The following is a 24509-nucleotide window of genomic DNA, read 5'->3' on the forward strand; positions in this document are numbered from 1 at the left end:
GGCAGATCACGAGGTCAGGAGATCAAGACCATCCTGGCTAACACGGTGAAACCCCTGTCTCTACTAAAAATAGCCGGGCGTGGTGACAGGCACCTGTAGTCCCAGCTACTTGGGAGGCTGAGGCAGGAGAATGGCGTGAACCCGGGAGGCGGAGCTTGCAGTGAGCTGAGATCGCGCCACTACACTCCAGCCTGGGTGACAGAGCAAGACTCCATCTCAAAAAAAAAAAAAAAAAAAAAAAAAGACTTAAGGTCTGTGTTGATGTTAAATGCTGGTCACTTTTCCTGAACTCCAAAAGGAAGGAGGGCATAATGAGGCATGGCTGACCCCACTTCCTATCAAGGCCTGAATCAGTCTTTCAGGTTAACTTTTGGGTACCCTGGCCGAGGAGGGAGTCCGTTTAGGTGGTTGGGACACTTTTGAATTTTTTTTTTTTTTAGACGGAGTTTCGCTCTGGTTGCCCAAGCTGAAGTGCAGTGGCGCAATCTTGGCTCACTGTAATCTCTGCCTCCTGGGTTCAAGTGATCCTCCTGCATCAACCTCCCGAGTAGCTGGGATTACAGGCACGCGCCACCACGCCCGGCTAACTTTTTTGTATTTTTAGTAGAAATGGGGTTTCATGATGTTAGCCATGGCTGGTCTCGAACTCCTGACCTCAGGTGATCCACCTGCCTCAGCCTCCCAAAGTGCTGGGATTACAGATGTGAGCCACTGCGCCTGGCCCACACCTTTACATTTTATTTTTGGTTTACACCAGTTAGGAAGCTTTTGCAATAATCTGGGTGAGACCAGAGTGATAATGGTAACAAAAAAGTGATGGCACTCTACATATATTTTGTTTTCTGTTTGTTTGAGATGGAGTCTCACTCTGTCTCCCAGGCTGGAGTGCAGTGGCATGATCTCGGCTCACTGCAAGCTCTGCCTCCTGGGTTCACGCCATTCTCCTGCCTCAGCCTCCCAAGTAGCTGGGACTACAGGCTCCGGCCACCACACCCGGCTAATTTTTGTATTCTTTAGTAGAGACGGGGTTTCACTGTGTTAGCCAAGATAGTCTTGATCTCCTGACCTCGTGATCTGCCCGCCCTGGCCTCCCAAAGTGCTGGGATTACAGGCGTGAGCCACCACGCCTAGCACATCTAGCTAATTTTTTTTTTGTATTTTTAGTGGAGGCGGGTTTTTGCCATGTTGGCCAGGCTGGTCTTGAACTCCTGACCTCAAGTGATCTGTAGATCACTCTACAAAAATATGAAAATTAGCCAGGCGTGGTGGCATGCCTCGGCCTCCAAAAGTGCTGGGATTACAGGCGTAAGCCACTGTGCCCGGCCTCTACATATATTGTGAAGGCACAGCTGACTGGTTTTACAGGGCTGGATGGGGATGTAAGGGAAAGAGAGAAGTCGACCCGCAAGATTTCTGGTAGGATGAAGTTAACACCTACCAAGATGGAAAGATTACTGTCTTTTGGATGGAAGGATATGTGAAGAGAGGGGAGGTTGGGGTGGAATAGGAATACCTTTTGGCCTTGTAACATGTGAGATATCTATTGCACATTGGAGATGCCAACAAGCAACAGGATATATAAATCTAGCGTTTTAGAAGTTAGGTCAGGTCTGGAGATGTGAATTTGAAAGTCATCCACACATAGCAGGAGGAGATGAGATTGTAAAAAGTAGAGTTTCCTCTTCAAGGAGACTTTCCTCCCCATCTAATTAGGAATAAATAGTAACTTCTCAGCCAGGCGCGGTGGCTCACACCTGTAATCCCAGCACTTTGGGAGGCTGAGGTGGGCGGATCATCTGAGGTCAGGAGTGCGAGACCAGCCCGACCAACATGGAGAAACTCTGTCTCTACTAAAAAAATACAAAATTGGCCAGGTGTGGTGGCACATGCCTGTAATCCCAGCTACTAGGGAGGCTGAGGCAGGAGAATCGCTTGAACCCGGGAGGCAGAAGTTGCGGTGAGCAGAGATCTCGCCATTGCACTCCAGCCTGGGCAACAAGAGCAAAACTCTGTCTCAAAAAAACAAAAAACAAAAAAAAAAAACCAGTAACTTCTCTTAGAAGCAAAATTTATTCAAAGACCTGTGCTAACATTCTTAAATATCTGCTAGCCGTGATAAAGAAATCAATGTCGGCCGGGCGCGGTGGCTCAAGCCTGTAATCCCTCCCAGCACTTTGGGAGGCCGAGATGGGCGGATCACGAGGTCAGGAGATCAAGACTATCCTGGCTAACCCGGTGAAACCCCGTCTCTAGTAAAAAATACAAAAAAATAGCCGGGCGAGGTGGCGAGCGTCTGTAGTCCCAGCTACTCGGGAGGCTGAGGCAGGAGAATGGCGTAAACCCGGGAGGCGGAGCTTGCAGTGAGCCGAGATCTGGCCACTGCACTCCAGCCTGGGCGACAGAGCGAGACTCCGTCTCAAAAAAAAAAAAAAAAAACCAGTAACTTCTCTTAGAAGCAAAATTTATTCAAAGACCTGTGCTAACATTCTTAAATATCTGCTAGCCGTGATAAAGAAATCAATGTCGGCCGGGCGCGGTGGCTCAAGCCTGTAATCCCTCCCAGCACTTTGGGAGGCCGAGATGGGCAGATCACGAGGTCAGGAGATCAAAACCATCCTGGCTAACACGGTGAAACCCCGTCTCTACTAAAAAATACAAAAATCTAGCCGGGCGAGGTGGCGGGTGCCTGTAGTCCCAGCTACTCGGGAGTCTGAGGCGGGAGAATGGCGTAAACCTGGGAGGCGGAGCTTGCAGTGAGCTGAGATCCCGCCACTGCACTCCAGCCTGGGCGACAGGGCGAGACTCCGGCTCAAAAAAAAAAAAAAAAAAAAAAAGAAATCAATGTACGTTTTAGGTTCTTAGCTCCCACAATTTAGCCTAAATATTTGCCCTGGCATGCTTATACTGGTCCAAGGAAGCATTAGCTCATAGCCTGTTCCTCTTCCTTATTTGAAGGTGTTTTTACCTTTCTCAGCATTCCACACGTTACTTCCTCCTTCCTTTGTTCTCCTCTGCCTTTGCTTCTTCTTTTTCTTTTTTTTTTTCTTTTTTTTTTTGAGATGGAATTTCGTTCTTGTTTTGCAGACTGGAGTGCAATGCAGGAACTTGGCTCACTGCAACCTCCACCTCCCGTGTTCAAGCCATTCTCCTGCCTCAGTCTGGGCAGTAGCTGGGATTACAGACATGCGCCACCACGCCCAGCTATTTATTTATTTATTTATTGACATTTTTAGTAGAGGCGGGGTTTCTCCATGTTGGTCAGGCTGGTCTCGAACTCCCGACCTCAAGTGATCTGCCCACCTCAGCCTCCCAAAGTGCTGGGATTACAGGTGTGAGCCACCACGCCCGGCCAGCATTTGCCTCTTTTAAAAAGTTCTAAATTGGTAGCCAATCGGGACAAATATAGAATGTGAGGTCCCGTTCCAGCCAATGGAAACCAGACACAGCAGTAGGATGGACACGTCAGGTTATAAATGACCCTGTCCCCTTTGTTTTGTGTACTCTCATGGCAAAACTGCTGGTGAGTGTACCCTTTCTGCAGAAAGTAAAAATGGCCTTGCTGAGGAAATTAAATGTATGTTCAAGTGCTATTTCTTCTTTTTCTTTTTTTTTTTTTTTTTGAGACGGAGTCTCGCTCTGTCGCCCAGGCTGGAGTGCAGTGGCGCAATCTCGGCTCACTGCAAGCTCCGCCTCCCGGGTTTACGCCATTCTCCTGCCTCAGCCTCCCAAGTAGCTGGGACTACAGGCGCCCGCCACTGCGCCCGGCTAATTTTTTCTATTTTTAGAAGAGACGAGGTTTCACCATGGTCTCGATCTCCTGACCTTGTGATCCGCCCGCCTCGGCCTCCCAAAGTGCTGGGATTACAGGCGTGAGCCACCGCGCCCGGCTATTTCTTCTTTTTCTTTTCTTTTTTTTGAGATGAAGTCTTGCTCTGTCGCTAGGCTGGAGTGCAGTGGTACAATCTTGGCTCAGTGCAACCTCCACGTCACAGGATCAAGCGATTCTCCTGCCTCAGCCTCCTGAGTAGCTGGGACTACAGGCGTGTGCCACCATGCCCAGCTAATTTTTTGTATTTTTAGCAGAGATGGGGTTTCACCATGTTAGCCAGGATGGTCTTGATCTCTTGATCTCGTGGTCCACCTGCCTCAGCTTCCCAAAGTGCTGGGATTACAAGCATGAGCCACCACGCCCGGCCTCAAGTGCTATTTCTTCTTCTTCTTCTTTTTTTTTTTTTTCTTTTTTTTGAGACAGAGTCTCGCTCTGTCGCCCAGGCTGGAGTGCAGTGGCCGGATCTCAGCTCACTGCAAGCTCCGCCTCCCGGGTTTACGCCATTCTCCTGCCTCAGCCTCCCGAGTAGCTGGGACTACAGGCGCCCGCCACCTCGCCCGGCTAATTTTTTGTATTTTTAGTAGAGACGAGGTTTCACCGTGTTCGCCAGGATGGTCTCGATCTCCTGACCTCGTGATCCACCCGTCTCGGCCTCCCAAAGTGCTGGGATTACAGGCTTGAGCCACCGTGCCCGGCCTTTTTTTTTTTTTTTTTGAGGAGGAGTCTCACACTGTTGCCCAGGCTGGAGTGCAGTGGCGCCATCTCGGCTCACTGCAAGCTCCGCCTCCCGGGTTCACGCCATTTTCCTGCCTCAGCCTCCCGAGTAGCTGGGACTACAGGCGCCCGCCACCACGCCCAGGTAATTTTTTCTATTTTTTTTTTTTTTTTTTTTTTTTTTTTTTTTTTTTTTTTTTTGAGACGGAGTCTCGCTCTGTCGCCCAGGCTGGAGTGCAGTGGCGCAATCTAGGCTCACAGCAAGCTCCGCCTCCCGGGTTCACGCCATTCTCCTGCCTCAGCCTCCCGAGTAGCTGGGACTACAGGCGCCCGCCACTGGGCCCGGCTAATTTTTTCTATTTTTAGTAGAGACGGGGTTTCACCGTATTAGCCAGGATGGTCTCGATCTCCTGACCTTGTGATCCGCTCACCTCAGCCTCCCAAAGTGCTGGGATTACAGGCGTGAGCCACCACGCCCGGCCTCAAATGCTATTTCTTTAGGGCACTGGGGAACAAGCATTTCTAACAAGATCACCCAGGGAGTAAACAAAGTTAAGGGAGAGGTCCAAAGGACTGAACCCTAGGCCATTCAAGTTTCCAGGTTAGAGGAGAAAGAACCTGCGAAAGACGCTGAAAGGGATGGCCAGTACTAATGAGAAAATCAGGAGAGTGTGGTGCCCTGTGATCTAAGAAAAGAAAGTGTTTCTAAGAGGAAAGAGTGAATAACTGGGTCAATTGCTGCTAACAGGTCTAGTAAAATAAAGTATGGGTTTACCATCGCATTTAACAAGGTGGAGGCCATTGGTGATCTTCATATGAGCAGTTTTGGGGGTGATAGAGGCAAGAACCTGATTTGGGAGGTTTAAGGAGGAATAGGAGGAGAACTGGAGAAGAGTACAGAAAATGCTTTCCAGGATTTTGCTATAAAGGGAAAAAGAGAAATGGGACAGTAGCTAGAAGGGGATGTGGGATTCAAGAGAGGGTTTGTTAAACTTAAGAGAAAGTGGGAGGGGGGAGGGGGAAGGGACTGCATTGGGAGTTACACCTGATGTAAATGACGAGTTGATGGGTGCAGCACACCAACATGGCACAACTATACATATGTAACAAACCTGCACGTTATGCACATGTACCCTACAACTTAAAGTATAATAATAATAAATAAATTTAAAAAAAAAAAACTTAAGAGAAAGTATAGCAAATTAGCACATTTGGGCTTTGTTTGTTTGTTTTTGAAACAGGGTCTCCCTCTGTCGCCCAGACTGAAGTGCAGTGGCACAATCTCTGCTCACTACAGCCTCGACCTCCTGGGCTCAAGCAATCCCTCCACTTTAGCCTTCTGAGTAGCTGGGACTACAGGTGCATACCACCACATCTGACTAATTTTTGTATTTTTGTAGGGACAGGGTTTCACCATGTTGCCCAAGCTGGTCTCAAACTCCTGAGCTCAAGTGATCTGCCTGCCTCAGCCTCTCAGAATTCTGGCATTTTTTTTACAGGTCTGAGCGACCATGCCTGGCCAAATTATAGCATAAGTGAATGCTAATGAGAATGATCCAGTAGAGACTGAAAAACTCATGGTGCAGAAGCAACATATCCCCTCGAGACTCAGACACACACCTGCTTTCCTGACATGGATGTCCCTGACTCACCGGAAACGCAATATATTCAAAACTGAAATTACCTTCCTTCTTTTTTTTTCTGAAACAGAGTTTCGCTCTTGTGACCCAGGCTGGAGTGTGATGGCACAATCTCAGCTCACTGCAACCTTCATCTCCTGGGTTCAAGCGATTCTCCTGCCTCAGCCTCCCAAGCCACTGGGATTACAGGTGCCTGCCACCACGCCCGGCTAATTTTTGTATTTTTAGTAGAGGCGGGGTTTCCTCATGTTTGCCAGTCTGGTCTCGAACTTCTGACCTCAGGTGATCTGCCCATCTTAGCCTCCCAAAGTGCTGGATTACAGGTGTGAGCCACCATGCCTGGCCGAAATCATCTTCTTTCTAAATCTGCTCCTTCTTTGGTGTTGCTATCTCATTTGGTAGAAATTCTACTTAATTATCCAATTTAGAAAACTGCCATATAGTAGTGTCTTCACAGTGCATGATAGTCACAATTTCATTACGTACTAAGTGAAGCAAGGGATTACACAGGGAGCTGTAGGTACCGAGGAAAGGGGTGTGACCAGACTTGAAGGTCAAATATCAGAAAGGTGAAGAGATACCAGACAAGTGAACATCATCAAGCTACAGCAAGTACTCATTCTGTCCTAGGTGTTTGAACCAGAGTGACTCTATCTTGAATGGGGGCTGGGTAAAATAAGGCTGAGACCTACTGGACTGCATTCCCAGGAGGTTAAGGCATTCTTTTTTTTTTTTTGGGACTGAGTCTCCCACCGTTGCCTGGGATGCAGTGCAATGCCGCAATCTCGGCTCACTGTAACCTCCGCCTCCTGGGTTCAAGCGATTCTCCTGCATCAGCCTCCTGAGTAACTGGGATGACAGGTGCCCGCCACCACGCCCGGCTAATTTTTATATTTTTAGTAGAGCCAGGGTTTCACTATGTTGGCCAGGCTAGTCTCAAACTCCTGACCTCAGGTGATCTGCCCACCTTGGCCTCCCAAAGTGCTGGGATTACAGGCGTGAGCCACCGTGCCTGGCCTAAGGCATTCTTAGACACAGGATGAGATAGGAGGTCTGCACAAGATACAGGTCATAAAGACGTTGCTGATAAAACAGAATGCAGTAAAAGTAAGGGAGGAGACCACCCCTCATATTGTCTTATGCCCAATTTCTGCCTCCAAAGAAAGAAGTAAAAACTAAAAGGCAGAAATGAAATCCACAGGCAGACAGCCCGGCACCGCACCCTGGGACTAGTAGTTAAAGATCGATCCCTGACCTAATCGCTTATGTCATCTATAGATTACAGACATTGTAGAGAAATGCAATGTGAAAATCCCTATCTTGTTTTGTTCCAATCTAATTACCAGTGCATGCAGCCCCCAGTCACATACCCCCTGCTTGCTCAATCAATCACGACCCTCTCACATGCACCCCCTTAGAGTTGTGAGCCCTAAAAGGGACAGGAATTGCTCACTTGGGGGGCTCGGCTCTTGAGACAGGAGTCTTGCCAGTGCCCCTGGCCGAATAAACCCCTTCCTTTTTTAACTCGGTGTCTGAGGAGTTTTGTCTGCATCTTGTCCTGCTACATTTCTTGGTTCCCTGACCGGGAAGCAAGGTGAATGGTGGATGGTCAAGGCAGCTCCTTAGGTGGCTTAAGCCTGCCCTGTGGAATATCCCTGCGGGGGACTCCGACCAGCCCGAGCGACGTGGATCCTGAGAGCGCTCCTGGGCAGGCATTTGCCCCGGTGGGACGCCTCGCCAGAGCAGTGTGTGGCAGGCCCCCGTGGAGGATCAACGCAGTGGCTGAACACTGGGAAGGAACGGGCACTTGGAGTCTGGACATCTAAAACTTAGTAAGACTAGTCTTTGAAACTTGCCCACTCCATTTGAGTGGAAGCGTGGCCTGATCACCCATGGCGTGCCTTTATCGGCACTTTGGTTTTGGTTTTGGTTTTGATTTGGTTTGAATTGCTTGACAGGACTGGTCTTGGGAACTTGCCTACTGCATTTGAGTGGAAGCGTGGCCTGATCACCCACGGTGTGCCTGTACCGGTACTTTGGTTTTTGTTTTTGACTTGACTTGGATTGCTTCATGCTTTGGTTTTGGTTTTTACTTGGCTTGGATTCTGGATACTCTGATTTTGGTTTTGATTTTGGTTTGGTGTGAACTACAAAAGTGCGTGTGTGCCCTTTTTACCCGTTCTTTGTTTTGTGGTGTGCGTGTGGTGTGAGTGTGGTGTTTTGTCTAGAGGAAACATGGGTGAGGCACAAAGTAAGCCCACCCCACTAGGAACTATGTCGAAAATTTTCAAAAAAAGGATTTAAGGGAGACTATGGAGTACTGTGATACCAGGAAAACTTAAAATTTTATGTAAGATAGACTGACCAGCATTAGAGGTAGGTTGGTCATTAGAAGGAAGCCTGGACAGGTCCCTTGTTTCAAAGGTATGGCACAAGGTAACCTGTAAGCCAGGGAACCCAGACCAGCTTATTTTAGATCCCCCGCCCCCAACACACAGCGGTTGAGAGAACAACAGCATAAGCGGCTGGCAGAGGCAAGGAAAGACCAGCAGAGAAAGAAAAAGAAAAAAGACAGAGAGGAAAAGAGGCAAAGAGAGAGAGAGGAAGAGACGGAAAGGAAGAGACAGACAAAGAGGGAGTCAAGGACAGAGAGAAAGACAGATGCAGAGAGAGAGAGGAAGAGACAGAGGCAAAAGGAAAGTCAAAGAGAGACAAAGTCAAAGAGAGAAAGAAAAAAAGAGAGATATACAAGTAGTTAAGAAAAAAAAAAGTACCCTATTCCTTTAAAAGCCATCATACCAATTCTAATTTGGACAAAACAAGGTCTTATTAATAGCAAAGGATAATTAAAATTCTAAACTTAAAAGGTTTTCAACAAAAGTAAAGTTTGCTAAAAGTTAACAATGTAACATGTATTATAGTAATTCTATTGTTGTGGCCTTAGACAGTCTAGTCCACAGACATAAAAAAAAAGTTTCGCTTTGGAAAAAAAAATGGCTATCATCTTTGGGAAAAAAAGGGGGAAAAAAAGGGGGGGGGCGGAATTTATATAAAAAGAGTGTTATATGGTAAATTCTTGTCCTGAAATAAATTAACTGGTTGTTTAAAGAAAGAAATGTTTGTAACAAGTCAGAAAGTAAGGCATGTCAAAAAAATTGCCTGTAAAAGTCGTGAAAGAGAAAAAAAAAAGGTTATTAAAAAAAAGTGTGTTAAAAAAAGAATTTATGCAAAAAATATTGTATAATTTAAAAGTAACTAGGCCTCCTAAATGTAAAACGATTAAAAAAAAACAGTTTATGTGCAAGGTGTATAAGAAAAGCAAAATATACCTTTGGTAAAAAGATTTAAGGAGGCATAAGAATGTACATTTTTACCTACATTAAAAAGTTTAAAATTGCTGTTTTGAAGGTTTAAGCAAGGTTTAAAACGTTAATTGTAAAGCACATTCTGTGTGTAAACATATTAGCTAAAGTTAAAGAAGTATTATCCAGTTTTTCTGTGAACTGGACATTAAAGTAAAAGCATAACAGGTTTTTCTTAAAGCATCAACCTGCTCTTTAGCAAAAATTATAAAAGGTTAAAAAGAGTCTACAAAATCTTACCTTATGGTCAAACATTAAAAATTAAATAAATATGTCCACCAGGTTTTATTAAAATGAGGTTTAACATTAATAACACACTAATATAAAGATAAAATTTAGCTTATCTGGTATAAAAATCATATAAGAAGCATTTTTTTTTTTTTTTTTTTTTTTTGGAGACAGAGTCTCACTCTGTTGCCCAGGCTAGAGTGCAGTGGCGCGATCTCGGCTCACTGCAAGCTCTGCCTCCTAGGTTCACGCCATTCTCCTGCCTCAGCCTCCCGAGTAGCTGGGACTACAAGCGCCCACCACCATGCCTGGTTAATTTTTTTGTCTTTTTTAGTAGAGACAGGGTTTCACTGTGTTAGCCAGGATGGTCTCAATCTCCTGACCTTGTGATCCACCCGCCTCGGCCTCCCAAAGTGCTGGGATTACAGGCGTGAGCCACCGTGCCCGGCCATGAGAAGCATTGTTAAATGTAAAACGGTATTTGGCTTTCTTTGGTTTAAAAACTAATAAAAATAGGTGCTAAAGGAAATTTCTCAGTAAAAAGGCACTAAGGACTATAAAGTCCATTGCCAAGATCCCCACATTTAAAACAAAAGGTCAATTTCTTAAAAATTATATACTTGGTTACTTGGTTTATCTTCCACTTTCCTTTCTCGCAAAAACAAAAAACAAAAAACTAAAGGTCTTTTGGCACATGTACCACCCCTAGAATTTCTGGTAAACCAGTACCAGCCTGAAGATTCATGTTCTCATCAAAAGGTGGAAAGAAGAAAAACTTGGCCACGCGCAGTGGCTCACGCCTGTAATCCCAGCACTTTGGGAGGCTGAGGTGGGCGGATCATGAGGTCAGGAGATTGAGACCATCCTGGCTAACACAGTGAAACCCCGTCTCTACTAAAAACACAAAAAATTAGCCGGGCGTGGTGGCAGGCGCCTGTAGTCCCAGCTACTTGGGAGGCTGAGGCAGGAGAATGGCGTGAACCCAGGAGGCAGAGCTTGCAGTGAGCCGAGATCGCGCCACTGTACTCTAGCCTGGGCGACAGAGCGAGACTCCATCTCAAAAAAAAAAAAAAAAGAAGAAAAACTTGAGCCAGCCTGGACCCTACCTTGTGCTGCTAACCACCAAGACTGCTGTTTGTACAGCAAAAAAGGATGGACTCATCACACCCGAGTCAACAAAGCGCCACCCCCTCCAGAGTCGTGGGCCATAGTCCCAGGGGAAAACCCTACCAAACGAAAGCTAAGAAAAATTTAACTCTTTTCATCTATTCTATTACTCTTTCTTCTTTCCTCATTCTATTGCTGACCATCTAGTTATTAATATAACCATGTCAACTTCACCTCAAACTATTGCATTTAACGCTTGCCTTGTTATACCCTGTGAGGACTTGCCAAGTCAAACACAGCTCTCTACTTCAGAAAAGTACTTCTGTCCCTCCTGACGCTCCTCAGACTAGACATTGGTAAACTAGGACCATTTAATCCGGGGAGATTTCGATAAAGACCCCAGTGCCAACCAGGAGTGTTGCCCCCCGATGTACAGCTTTCGTGCCAGAGTTGGTCCAAAGTTCTGTGGACCACTAAAGAGCAAGGATGGACGGCCCCAACTGGTTTTTGTAATTTCCCTAAAACCATACATTCATTTTACTAGAGGATCATAGAGGTTAGAGACTTGAAATAAACTTTAGCAATTAAGACAGGATACCAAGATGCAAATGCCTGGTTAAAATGGATCAAATATTCTATCTACACATTAAACAAAAGCAATTGTTGTGCTTGTGCACATGGCAGGCCAAAAGCCCAGATTGTCCCCCTTCCACTAAGGTGGTCCTCCAGTCGACCAGGTGTAGCCTGCATGATAGCTCTTTTCCAGGATTCTACAGCCTGGAATAATAAGTCATGCCAAGCTCTCTCTGCTATATCCCAAAGTCCCTGCGGGTCAGCCCCCGAGGGCCATCCAGCTTCCATCTCCCAACACTAAGTTCACTTTGTGTCTCTCACGACAGGGAGGAAACTTAGCATTCCTTGGAGACCTGAAGGGATGCGATGAGCTTAAGAATTTTCAAGAGCTTATCAATCAGTCAGCCCTTGTTCATCCCTGAGTGGATGTGTGGTGGTATTGTGGTGGACCTTTACTGGGCACTCTGCTGAATAACTGGAGTGGCACTTGTACTTTAAGTCCAATTGGCTATCCCTTTCACCCTGGCATTTCATCAACCAGAAGGGAAAAAAAATAATTAGACATCATAAAGTGAGAGAAGCCCCTTATGGGTCTTTCGACTCTCATGTCTATTTAGGCACAATTGGAGTCCCACGAGGAATACCAGATCAATTTAAAGCTTGAAATCAAATAGCTGCAGAATTTGAGTCAATATTTTAGTAGGTGATAGCTAATAAAAATGTATATCAGATAAACTACATTTATTACAACCAATAGCAATGAGCTTTTCATGAGTTAAAAGAAAATCTCATGTCGGCCCCAGCCCTGAGGCTACCTGACCTGACAAAACTCTTTACACTCTATGTGTCAGAAAGAGAAAAAATGGCAGCTGGAGTTTTAACCCAGCCTGTGGGGCCTGGCCAAGGCCAGTGGCCCATCTCTCAAAACAACTAGACAGGGTTTCCAAAGTTGGCCCCCAGGTCTAAGGGCCCTAGCAGCAAAGGCCCTGTTAGCACAAGAAGCAGATAAACTAACCCTTAGGCAAAACCTGAATATAAAGGCCCCCCATGCTGTGGTAACTTTAGTAAATACCAAAGGACATCATTGGTTAACAAATGCTAGTTTAACCAAGTAACAAAGCTTGCTATGTGAAAATCCCCACATAACCACTGAAGTTTGCAAAACCCTAAACCCCACCACCTTGTTCCTGGTACCAGAGAGCCCAGTTGAACATAACTGTATAGAGGTGTTGGACTCAGTTTATTCTAGAACGCCCAACCTCCGAGACCATCCTTAAACATTAGTAGACTGTGAGCTGTAAGTGGACAGGAGCAGCTTCGCCAACCCGTGGGAAGTGACTCTGAAGAAGATGACAAGCCCTGCTCCAGTCACACCTGGAAGCTGACTGATCCACGCACGGCCGAAGCGTGAGGAAACTCATCGTGGGACTCATTTCCCTTAAAATTTGGACTTGTACACTAAGGACTTCAACTGACCTTCCTCAGACTGAGGGCTGTTCCCAGTGTATACATCAAGTCACTGAGGTAGGACAAAAGGTTGCTATGGTCCTATTATTTTATGGTTATTATAAGTATACTGGAACTCTAAAAAGAACTTGTTTGTATAATGTTATTCTATACAAGGTATGTAGCCCAGGAAATGACCAACCTGATGTGTGTTATGACCCATCTGAGCCTCCCATGACCACAGTTCTTAAAATAAGATTAAGGACTGAGGACTGGTGGGAACTTATAAACAATATGAGTAAAGTGTTAGCCAAAACAGGAAAAAAAAAAAAAAAAAAAGGGTGGTCAAACAAGTCACCTTAAAATTTGATGCCTGTGCTGTCATTAATAGTAATAAGTTAGGAATAAGATATGGTTCTCTTAATTAGGGACGAGACTATATGGCAGAAAATAAGTACATCTGTCATAAATTAGGACTGTGTGGAAATAAATGTAAATACTGGTCTTGTGTCATTTAGGCCACTTGGATAAAAGAAAAAAAATGATGAAAAGGATCCAGTCCACCTTCAGAAAAGAAAAAATGGCCCTTCCTGTACTAAGGGTCAATGTAACCACTTAGAGTTAGTAATAACCAATCCCCTTGATGCTCACTGTAAAAAAAGAGGAGTATGTGACCTTAGGAATTCATGGGGCCAGACTGGATCCTCGAGTAAATATCTTGGTTCAAGGAGAAGTTTACAAATGCTCTCCTGAGCCAGTGTTTCAAACTTTTTATGATAAACTAAATGTATCAGTACCAGAAATTCCAGGAAAAACAAGAAATTTGTTTTTGCAATTAGCTGAGCATGTAGCTCAGTCTCTCAATGTCACTTCATGTTATGTATGTGGAGGAACTGTAATGGGAGATCAATGGCCATGGGAAGCCTGAGAATTAGTGCCTACAGACCCAGTTCCTGATGAATTCCCAGCTCAAAAGAATCACCCTGATAATTTCTGGGTCCTAAAAGCCTGAGTTATTGGACAATATTGCATAGCTAGAGAAGGAAAAGAATTCATTCACCCTGTAGGATGACTTAGTTGTCTGGGACAGAAACTGTATATTGGTACCACAAAAACAGTCACTTGGTAGAGTTTAAATCAAACAGAGAGGAATCCATTTAGCAAATTCCCAAAGTTGCAAACCGTGTGGACCCACCCGGAGTCCCACCGGGACTGGACAGCCCCCACTGGATTGTATTGGATATGTGGGTATAGAGCTTATGCCAAATTACCTGACCAGTGGGCAGGCAGTTGTGTTATTGGCTCTATTAAACCATCTTTCTTCCTACTGCCCATAAAAACAGGTGAAATCCTGGGCTTCCCTGTCTATGCTTCCTGTGAAAAGAGAAGCATAGCTATAGGAAATTGGAAAGATGATGAATGGCCCCCTGAGAGAATTGTACAATATTATGGGCCTGCTACTTGGGCACAAGACAGCTCATGGGGATACTGGACCCCCATTTACATGATCAATCGAATCATATGGTTATAAGCTGTCTTAGAAATAATCACTAATAAAACTGGCAGAGCCTTGACTATTCTGGCCCGGCAAGAATCTCTGATGAGAAATGCTATCTATCAAAATAGATTGGCTCTCGACTACTTGCTAGCAGCTGAAGGAGGGGTCTGTGGAAAATTTAACCTTACTAATTGCTGCCTACACATAGATAATCAAGGGCAAGTAATTGAAGACATAGTTAGAGATATGACAAAACGGGCACATGTGCCTGTGCAAGTGTGGCATGGATTTGATCCTGGGGCCATGTTTGGAAAATGGTTCCCAGCGCTAGGAGGATTTAAAACTCTTATAATAGGAGTTATAATAATAATAGGAACCTGCCTACTGCTCCCTTGTTTGATACTTCTACTTCCTAAAATGATAAAAAGCTTCATCGCTACCTTAGTTCACCAAAATGCCTCAGCACAAATGTACTATATAAATCACTATCGATCTGTCTTGCAAGAAGACATGGGTAGTGAAAATGAAAGTGAGAACTCCCCCTAATAAAATGAGTGAGAGTCTCAAAAGGGGGGAATAAGGGAGGAGACCACCACTCATATTGTCTTATAACCAATTTCTGCCTCCAAAAAAAGAAGAAGTAAAAACTAAAAGGCAGAAATGAAATCCACAGGCAGACAGCCTGGCATGGCACCCTGGGCCTGGTAGTTAAAGATCGACCTCTGACCTAATTGGTTCTGTTATCTATAGATTACAGACATAAAGAAATGCACTGTGAAAATCCATATGTTGTTTTGTTCCAATCTAACTACCAGCACATGCGGCCCCCAGTCACATACCCCCTGCTTGCTCAATCAATCACGACCCTCTCACATGCACCCCCTTAGAGTTGTGAGCCCTAAAAGGGACAGCAATTGCTCACTCGGGGAGCTCGGCTCTTGAGACAGGAGTCTTGCCGGTGTGCCTGGCTGAATAAGCCCCTTTGTTCTTTAACTCGGTGTCTGAGGAGTTTTGTCTGCATCTTGTCCTGCTACAAAAGAAGTTGGTCAAAACCCACCAAAACCAAGATGGCCATGAGAGTGACCTCTGGTCATCCTCACTGCTTATCATATGCTAATTATTATACATTAGCATGCTAAAAGACATGCCCATCAGTGCATGACAGTTTACAAATGCCATGGCAGCATCAGGAAGTTACCCTATATGGTCTAAAAAGGGGAGGAGGCCAGGCGCAGTGGCTCACACCTGTAATTCCAGCACTTTGAGAGGCCGAGGTGGGCAGATCACCTGAGGTCGGGAGTTTGAGACCAGCCTGGCCAACATAGTGAAACCCTGTCTCTACTAAAAATACAAAAATTAGCCGGGCGTGGTGGCGGGCACCTGTAATCCAGCTACTCAGGAGGCTGAGGCAGGACAATTGCTTGAGACCAGCCTGGCCAACACAGTGAAACCCCATCTCTACTAAAAAATAGAAAAAAAATTAGCCGGGCGTGGTGGCAAAAGCCTGTAATCCTAGCTACTTGTGAGGTTGAGGCAGGAGAATTGCTTGAACCTGGGAGGCGGAGGTTGCAGTGAGCCCAGACCACACCATTGCACTCCAGCCTGGGCAACAAGAGCAAAACTCCGTCTCACAAAAAAAAAAAAAGAAAAAAAAAACTCTTCTCTGCCTCACTACACAAAATGCGAATCTCCATTATAGCACTCAATAGCTTTACATCTTCAGTGGGTACCTTGAATAAAGGCAAGGTCTTCCTTTCAAGCCATAACTCTCACCTGTCCCTGTCTCAGAAATTGTGGCCCTCTCACGCCAAGCTTTTCTCTTCTGTGCCTTTGCACCTTGTGGTTTTTCTGAAATGGTGTCTTTCGTCTGTCCTGGCTAAGTCCAACTCATTAAAGGTGGGCTTCGGGATTACTTCTGGGAAGCCCTTTTTTGTTTTTTTTGAGACGGAGTCTCACTCTGTCGCCCAGGCGGGAGTGCAGTGGCCGGATCTCAGCTCACTGCAAGCTCCGCCTCCCGGGTTCACGCCATTCTGCCTCAGCCTCCCCAGTAGCTGGGACTACAGGCGCCCGCCACCTCACCCGGCTAGTTTTTTTGTACTTTTTAGTAGAGACGGGGTTTCACCGTGTTCGCCAGGATGGTCTCCATCTCCTGACCTTGTGATCCGCCCATCTCGGCCTCCCAAAGTGCTGGGATTACAGGTTTGAGCCACCGCGCCCGGCCTCTGGGAAGCCTTTACTCAAGTACCCCAAAGCCTCCCAAGACTGGGATGGGGATCTTTACTGCTCACTCCCTAACCCACCTCCAGGGGCAGGGACCACATCTTACTTTCTTCCTGCCTTCAGTGAATTTTTTTTTTTTTTTTTCCTGAGACGGAGTTTTATTCTCGTTGCCCAGGTTGGAGTGCAATGGCATGATCTCGGCTAACCGCAACCTCCGTCTCCCAGGTTCAAGCGATTCTCCTGCCTCAGCCTCCCGAGTAGCTGGGATTACAAGCATAAGCGACACGCCCGGCTAATTTTGTCTTTTTAGTAGAGACGGGGTTTCTCCATGTTGGTCATGCTGGTCTCGAACTCCTAACCTCAGGTGATCTGCCCACCTCGGCCTCCAAAGTGGTAGGATTACAGGTGTGAGCCCCCGTGCCCTGCCCAATGTTCATCTGAAGAATTCAGCCTAACATTTTCCAGCGGGCAAGCAGTTGAGTCAGAAATTAGCGCTTAGATTCTGGCAGGGCTCTAATTCAAATGCAAAATTCTTAAATAGCCTCACTTTAGTAGAGTTCTTTACAGTTTGCAAAACAATTCTCATACAGCTACTCTTTATGTCCTGGGGCAGGCAGGAGGCGCAGAAAGGAAATGTTTTAAACCAGGAGCTAGAGAGAAACGGGAAAATCCCGGCATAGAGATAACAATTTTGAGAAAGGAGCCAACAGCAAGCATGACCTTGCTCATCAGAGGAACTCCACCCTGGCACCTCGGATCCCCGCCCGTAGAGTCTGCGGCGCACCGAGCCCTCCCACCTCGAAGACTACCAATCCCAGCATGCCTCACAGTGAGTGACAGAACGCAGGGCATGCCGGGACACGTAGTCCCACCCTAGCACAGGAAAAGGTTAGAACGTCCTATGACGTCAGGAGGGCTCGGGAAAGGGGTTCGGAACCGGTCCAGGCTCAAGTTAAATCTCCCTCTAAAGAGCCGACCCTGGTTTCTTTGGCGACTCGGTTTTGACTCTAAACAGGTCCTGCTCCACAGTCTGGGCGGGCCTATGGTGTGTGCTGAGTAGCCTCTAGCGTGGAAGTACTGGAGCCAAGAAATAGTTTTCGAGACACTGGTTTGTTAGAGTAGTGGTACGTAGGGTGCCGCCCTAAACGGGGGCTGAGACGCTGCTTTTTCAGCAGCGCCAGTGAGGACGTGGCAAGACTGCCTCCGGCGTACGCTTCCTCTTCCTCAGCCCGTCGGGTTAGGGGCGCGGGAGGCGCAGAGGCTGCTGGGAACGCGCATGCGCCTAGCGCGGTGGGAGTCCACCTTTAACGTCCGCGGGCGCGGGGTGTGTCGGGTGTCGACAGCGGCGCTTTGCGGCCGGTCGTGCGGGTCGGGCGCGGGCGGGCGCGGCGGTAGTGGCGCGCACAGGTGATTGACTGGCCAGCTGCCTGAGGGAGCGCCGGGTCCTCCTCGCTAGCAGGTGGCTGAGCCCATTGGGGCGGCGGTGCAGACCGCGGCGGCGGCGGCGGCGGTCTGGCTCGGGAGGCGTTCCTGGGGCCAAGGCCATGGCCCCGCGGCTGCAGCTGGAGAAGGCGGCCTGGCGCTGGGCGGAGACGGTGCGGCCGGAGGAGGTGTCGCAGGAGCACATCGAGACCGCTTACCGCATCTGGCTGGAGCCGTGCATTCGCGGCGTGTGCAGGTGAGGCCCGCGCACCGCGCCTCGCGGGCCCCTTGCGCCGGACCTTGGAAAGCCGGGGCGGGGTGGGGGGAAAGAAGACGGCTAGCCCTTTGCGTGCATTTGGGAGGCGCGGAGCCGAGCGAGGTGGAGTTTCTCCTTCTGCGCCGTCTGCGCGACCTGGGAAACGCAGCCTTCCTAGGCTGTGCGCGGAGGTGATGCTGGCCAAAGCACTTTAGGAAGGTTTGGGTTCCCATCCAGAAGATGGCGGTGGAGATGAAGGCAGGAGCTAAGAGCTTAGCAAGCGTTGATGACTGGGGTATCTTGGCCACATCACGGCTCTTTCGTTTGTGAAAAGGAACTTTGAAAGTGAGCTTCATCACAGTGTATCTTGTTGGTGTTGACACCGAAGGCCTGATCATCTTAGTATTATTTTTGGAGAGGGCAGCTTTAGAAAAAACTGTGGTCAGCCTACGTCATCGATACCCTCCACCCCCGTTGACCTTCCCTCACTCGTTAATCTAGTTTTTTTGTTTTTTTTTGTTTGTTTGTTTGTTTTTAGCCTTTCTTTGGTCGTTCTGGTTCGACACCACTTTACCGAATACCAAGTTTGAGCTGTGATAGTGCTGTCCTTCACGTCTGCCCCGCCCTTGAACCTTGCCTTTCCTTAACCCCCTCTTGTAGATTGAATCCTTAGGCTTTGCTTCTGTTTGTTCCTTTTTTTCCACCTTGTAACGCGGGAACTATAGTTTTTGTTTCAGAATGTTGTTGAAATTGACTTGGCCAAGCCGGGCATGCTCAGTAGCCGTCTTTCGGCAGGCATTTATGAAATGCTTTCTGGAGTTTTTACATTCCGCTGGGGGATCCTGAAGGAATGGAAGTATGGTCTCTGGCTTTGGAGCTTAAAGTCTAGTCTGAGACGTGAAACAGGTTAGGGAGTTTCTGTAAAGCAAACGAATAAGTCCAAGCTCTGGGCGTCTGTCTCACAAGGAGGGTAAATCTGACTTTAACAGTAAGTTCTGGAATGACTGAAGTCTGTGTATAATAGAAATAATCAAGCTTCAGTCAGTTTCCAGACTAACCAAATAATGTAAATTCTTAAGAGTTCTGGTTGTTTGTGAGCCAGGGTCTCACTCTGTCACCCAGGCTGAAGTGCAGTGGCACAAGCTCGGCTCACTGCAACCTCCACTTCCCTGGCTCAAGCGATCCTCCTACCTCAGCCTCCGGAGTAGCTGGGATGAGAGGCATGGGCCACCACGCCCGACTCAATTTTGTATTTTTAGTAGAGATGGGTTTTCCCCATGTTGGCCAGGCTGGTCTCGAGCTCTGGGCTCAAGCGATCTGCCCACCTCCTCTGGGATTACAGGCGTGAGCCACCATGCTGGGCCAATAGTTCCGAGATATATATATTTATTTATTTATTTATTTATTTATTTATTTATTTATTTATTGAGATGGTGTTTCGCGCTTGTTGCTCAGGCTGGAGTGCAATGGCGCGATCTCAGCTCACTGCAACCTCCACCTCTCTGGTTCAAGCGATTCTCCTGCTTCAGCCTCCTGAATAGCTGGGATTACAGGCATGCACCATCATGTCCGGCTAATTTTTTTTTTTTTTTGGTATTTTTAGTAGACAGGGTTTCTCCATGTTGGTCAGGCTGGTCTCGAACTCCTGACCTCAGGTAATTTGCCTGCCTTGGCCTCGGAAAGTGCTGGGATTACAGGTGTGAGCCACTTTCCACCTGGCTGATACTTTTTCTTTTTTTTTTTTTTTTTTCTGAGACAGCATCGCGAGACGCTGGAAAAATTTAAAAAAAGAATACATTAAAAAAATATTTTGTGTGTTTTTAGTAGAGACGGGGTTTTGTCATGTTAGCCAGGGTGGTCTCGATCTCCTGACCTCGTAATCCACCCGCCTCGGCCTCCCAAAGTGCTGGGATTACAGGCGTGAGCCACACAGTTTTTAAAAGAAAAAAAGAATAGACCCGGTGTGGTGGCTCATGCCTGTAAGCCCAGCACTTTGGGAGGCTGAGACCAGCCTGGCCAGCATGGTGAAACCCTGTCTCTACTAAAAATACAAAAATTAGCCGGGCGTGGTGGCGGGCGCCTGTAATCCCAGCTACTGGGGTGGCTGAGGCAGGAGAATCACTTGAACCTGGGAGGTGGAGGTTGCAGTGAGCCAAGATGGTGCCACTGCACTCCAGCCTGGGCAACAGGGCCAGACTTTGTCCCAAAAAAAAAAAAAAAATTATCTTATCTTGGCCTCTGTATTCTCTGTATGTTCTGTCTCTAAATTTCTCTGTTCTGGACATTTTATATGAATGGAATCCTAAAATATGTGGACTTTTGTGACTGATTTCCTTTACTTATCATGTATTTAAGGGTCATCCATGTTGTAGCATGTTTCAGCACTTCATTAAAAAAATACCTGGGAAATACATATAACAGTGTTTACCATCTTAAAGTGCACAATTCGGTGGGTTTCAATACCTTTATAGTGTTGTACAACCATCACCACTGTCTGGTTCCAGAACTTTTCATTATCCTAAAAGGAAACAGCATCTGTTAGTCACGTCCCACTTTTCCCCCTCCCCCAGCCCCTGGCAACTGCTAATCTACTTTCTGTCTCTGGATTTCTCTATTGATATTTCCACGGAATATTACAGCAATGGAGTTATACAGTACATGGCCATTTGTGTCTGGTTTCACTTAGCATAATGTTTCCAAGGGTTATCCCTCCTGCACATGTGTCAGTACTTTATTCCTTACGGCTGAGTATTCCATTTTATGGATAATGCCACATTTTATGTATCTGTTCATCAGTTGAGGGACATTTTGATAACTTCCAACTTTTGGTTATTTTGAGTAGGACTTCTCTGAATATTTGCATGCAAGTTTTGGTTTGAACGTCCGATTTCAGTTCTTTACCTGGGAGTGGAATTACTGGGTCATACACAGTCAATTCTGTGTTTAACTTACTGAACCGTGAAACTTTTCCACAGTGGTTGTACCGATTTACGTTCCCACCAGTGATGTATGAGGGTTCAACTGCCTCATTATCCTCATAAACATGTACTGTTTTCTGTTTTTCTGATTAGGCCTTCCTAGTTGGGTGTGAAGTGATACATCTTTGTGGTTTTGATTTGCATTTTCCTAGTGACTAATGAGTTCAGTGTCTTTTCACGTGCTTGTTGCCTCTTTTCTTTTTATTGATCAATAATATGCCATTGGACGGGCACGGTGGCTTACACCTGTAATCCCAGCACTTTGGGAAGCTAGGTGGGCAGATTACGAGGTCAGGAGATCGAGACCATCCTGGCTAACACAGTGAAATCCCGTCTCTACTAAAGAATACAAAAAATTAGCCGGGCGTGGTGGCGAGTGCCTATAGTCCCAGCTATTCGGGAGGCTGGGGCAGGAGAATGGCGTGAACCCAGGAGGCGGAGCTTGCAGTGAGCCTAGATCACGCCACTGCACTCCAGCCTGGACGACACAGGGAGACTCTGTCTCAAAAAAAAAAAAAGTAATAAAAATATGCCATCATATCTCTGTATCTACCACATTTTTAATTTGCATTCGTCTGCTGATAGACATTTGGGTTGTTTCTACTTTTTGGTTATTATGAATAATGTTGCTATGAACGTTCGTGTAGTAGTTGTTATGTGGGCATTTGTTTTTATTTCTCTTGGTTATAGAACTGGAAGTGGGACTGTTGGGTTGTGGGGTAACTTTTAACTTTATTATTATTATTATTATTATTTTTTGAAACAGAGCCTCTCTCTGTTGCCCAGGCTGGAGTGTAGTGGTGCCATCTCGGCTCACTGCAACCTCCGCCTCCTCGGTTCAAGTGATTCTCGTGCCTCAGCCTCCCAGTCGCTGGGCTTACAGGTGCCCACCACCACGCCGGCTAATGTTTTGTATTTTTTAGTAGAGACTGAGTTTCGCCAGGTTGGCCAGGCTGGTCGTGAACTCCTGATCTTGGGTGATCCACCCACCTCAGCCTCCCAGAGTACTGGGATTACAGGCTTGAGCCACCTCACCCAGCACTTTTATTTATTTATTTTTTGAAATGAGGTCTCACTCTGTAACCCAGATTGGATTGCAGTGCAATCATGGCTCACTGCAGCTTTGAACTCCTGGGCTCAAGGAATCCTCCCGCCTCAGCCTCCTGCCACTACAGGCGCATGCCACAACACGTGGCTAATTAAAAAAAATTTTTTTGCCAGGTGCGGTAGCTCACACCTGTAATCCCAGCACGTTGGGAGGCCGACACAGGCGGATCACGAGGTCAGGAGATCGAGACCGTCCTGGCCAACATGGTGAAACCCTGTCTCTACTAAAAATACAAAAAATTAGCCAGGCATGGTGGCGGATGCCGGTAGTCCCACTCAGGAGGCTGAGGCAGGAGAATGGCGTGAACCTGGGAGGCGGAGCTTGCAGTGAGCCGAGATTGCATCACTGCACCACTCCAGCCTGGGTGACACAGTGAGACTCCATCTCAAAAAAAAAAAAAAATTTTTTTTTGTGGAAATGGAGTCCCACTTTAGTGCCCAGGTCGATCTTGAACTCCTTGCTTCAAGTGATCCTCCTGCCTTGGCCCCCTAAAATGCTGCGCTTGCATGAGTTCATGGCCTTTTTTTTTGGCTTTTTTTTTTTTTTTTTAAATATGAGTGTCTTGCTGTATTGTGTAGGCTGTCCTTGAACTCCTGGGCTCACTCAATCCTCCTGCCTCAGCTTCCCTAGTAGCTGGGACTATAGGCGTGAACTAACATGCCTGTGTTTAATATTTTGAGGAATTATCAGGTTGCTTTCCAGAGTGACTGCACTATTTTCCAAATTCACAAGCAGTGTATGAGGATTCCAATTGTTGCATGTCTGTGTACTTGTTACTGCCTTTTTTCTTTTAGCCATCCTAGTGGGTGTGAAGTGGTGTCTTTTATGTTTTGATTTGTGTTTCAGTGATGACTAATCATATTAAACATCTTTTTGTGTACTTATTGGCCATGCATACATCTTTTTTGGAGAAATGTCTGTTGAAATCCTTTGCATGCTTTTAAATTGAGTTGCCTTTTTATTATTGAGTTGTGATCTTGTTTTGGTCTTGTTTTTGTTTTGTTTTTTTTGAGACAGAGTCTCGCTCTGTCACCCAGGCTGCAGTGCAGTGGTGCCATCTCGGCTCACTGCAACCACCGCCTCCCAGGTTCAAGTGATTCTCCTGCCTCAGCCTCCCGAATAGCTGGGACTACAGGCTCATACCACCACGCCTAGCTAATTTTTTTTTGGTATATTTAGTGGAGGTGGGGTTTCACCATGCTGGCCAGGCTGGTCTCAAACTCCTGACCTTGTGATACGCCCACCTCAGCCTCCCAAAGTGCTAGGATTACAGGCGTGAGCCACTGCATCCGGCTGAGTTGTGTTCTTTTTTTTTTTTTTGAGACGGAGTCTCGCTGTGTCACCCAGGCTGGAGTGCAGTGGCCAGATCTCGGCTCACTGCAAGCTCCGCCTCCCGGGTTTACGCCATTCTCCTGCCTCAGCCTCCGAGTAGCTGGGACTACAGGCGCCCACCACCACGCCCGGCTAGTTTTTTGTATTTTTTAGTAGAGACGGGGTTTCACGGTGTTAGCCACGATGGTCTCGATCTCCTGACCTCGTGATCCACCCGCCTCGGCCTCCCAAAGTGCTGGGATTACAGGCTTGAGTGTTCTTTATATATACTACATATAAGTCCCTTATTAGATACATGATTTGGAAATATTTTTTCTAATTTCTGTGACTTTTAATTTTATTGGTGGTATCATTTTCAGTACAAAAGCTTTTAATGTTGATGTAGTCCAATTTCTTTTTCTTCTCCATCTTCTTATTCTTATTAACGAAGCAGGCTTGTTGCCCAGCCTTGAGAGCAGTAGTGTGATCGTAGCTCACTGTAGCCTTAAACTCCTGGGCTCAAGTGATCTTTTTGCGTCAACATCCCCAGTAGGTACAACTGCAGGTTGTACCACCACACCCAGCTAATTTTTTTGGTATTTTTTGTAGAGTTGGGGTCTTGCTATGTTACCCAGGCTGACCTTGAACCTTTAGCCTCAAGCAGTCCTGCTTCAGCTTCCCAGGGTACTGGGATTATAGGTGTGAACTACCTGGCCCCAACATTGTACTATTTCTTTGATACTTTTGGTCTTGTAAGAAGCCACACCTCACCCAAGGTTTGAGCAGTTTTAATTAATGAATTAGTTAATTTTATGAG

At 46.5% G+C, this 24509-nt stretch overlaps 1 protein-coding gene across 4 annotated transcripts in view; it reads left to right on the forward strand.

Moving 5' to 3' along the window:
* Positions 1–17969: 17969 nt before the first annotated feature.
* USP48 (ubiquitin specific peptidase 48) overlaps positions 17970–24509 on the forward strand; it is a 104462-nt gene continuing 97922 nt past the window's right edge. For all 4 annotated transcript variants that reach the window (XM_007980132.3, XM_007980133.3, XM_007980134.3 and 1 more), the window contains exon 1: positions 17970–18295. In XM_007980132.3, the coding sequence (XP_007978323.1) occupies positions 18162–18295 (134 nt within the window). In that variant the 5' untranslated portion in view covers positions 17970–18161. The remainder of the gene's footprint in view (positions 18296–24509) is intronic.

Source organism: Chlorocebus sabaeus, chromosome 20, assembly GCF_047675955.1.
Source record: "Chlorocebus sabaeus isolate Y175 chromosome 20, mChlSab1.0.hap1, whole genome shotgun sequence".
NCBI classification, from domain to species: Eukaryota; Metazoa; Chordata; class Mammalia; order Primates; family Cercopithecidae; genus Chlorocebus; species Chlorocebus sabaeus.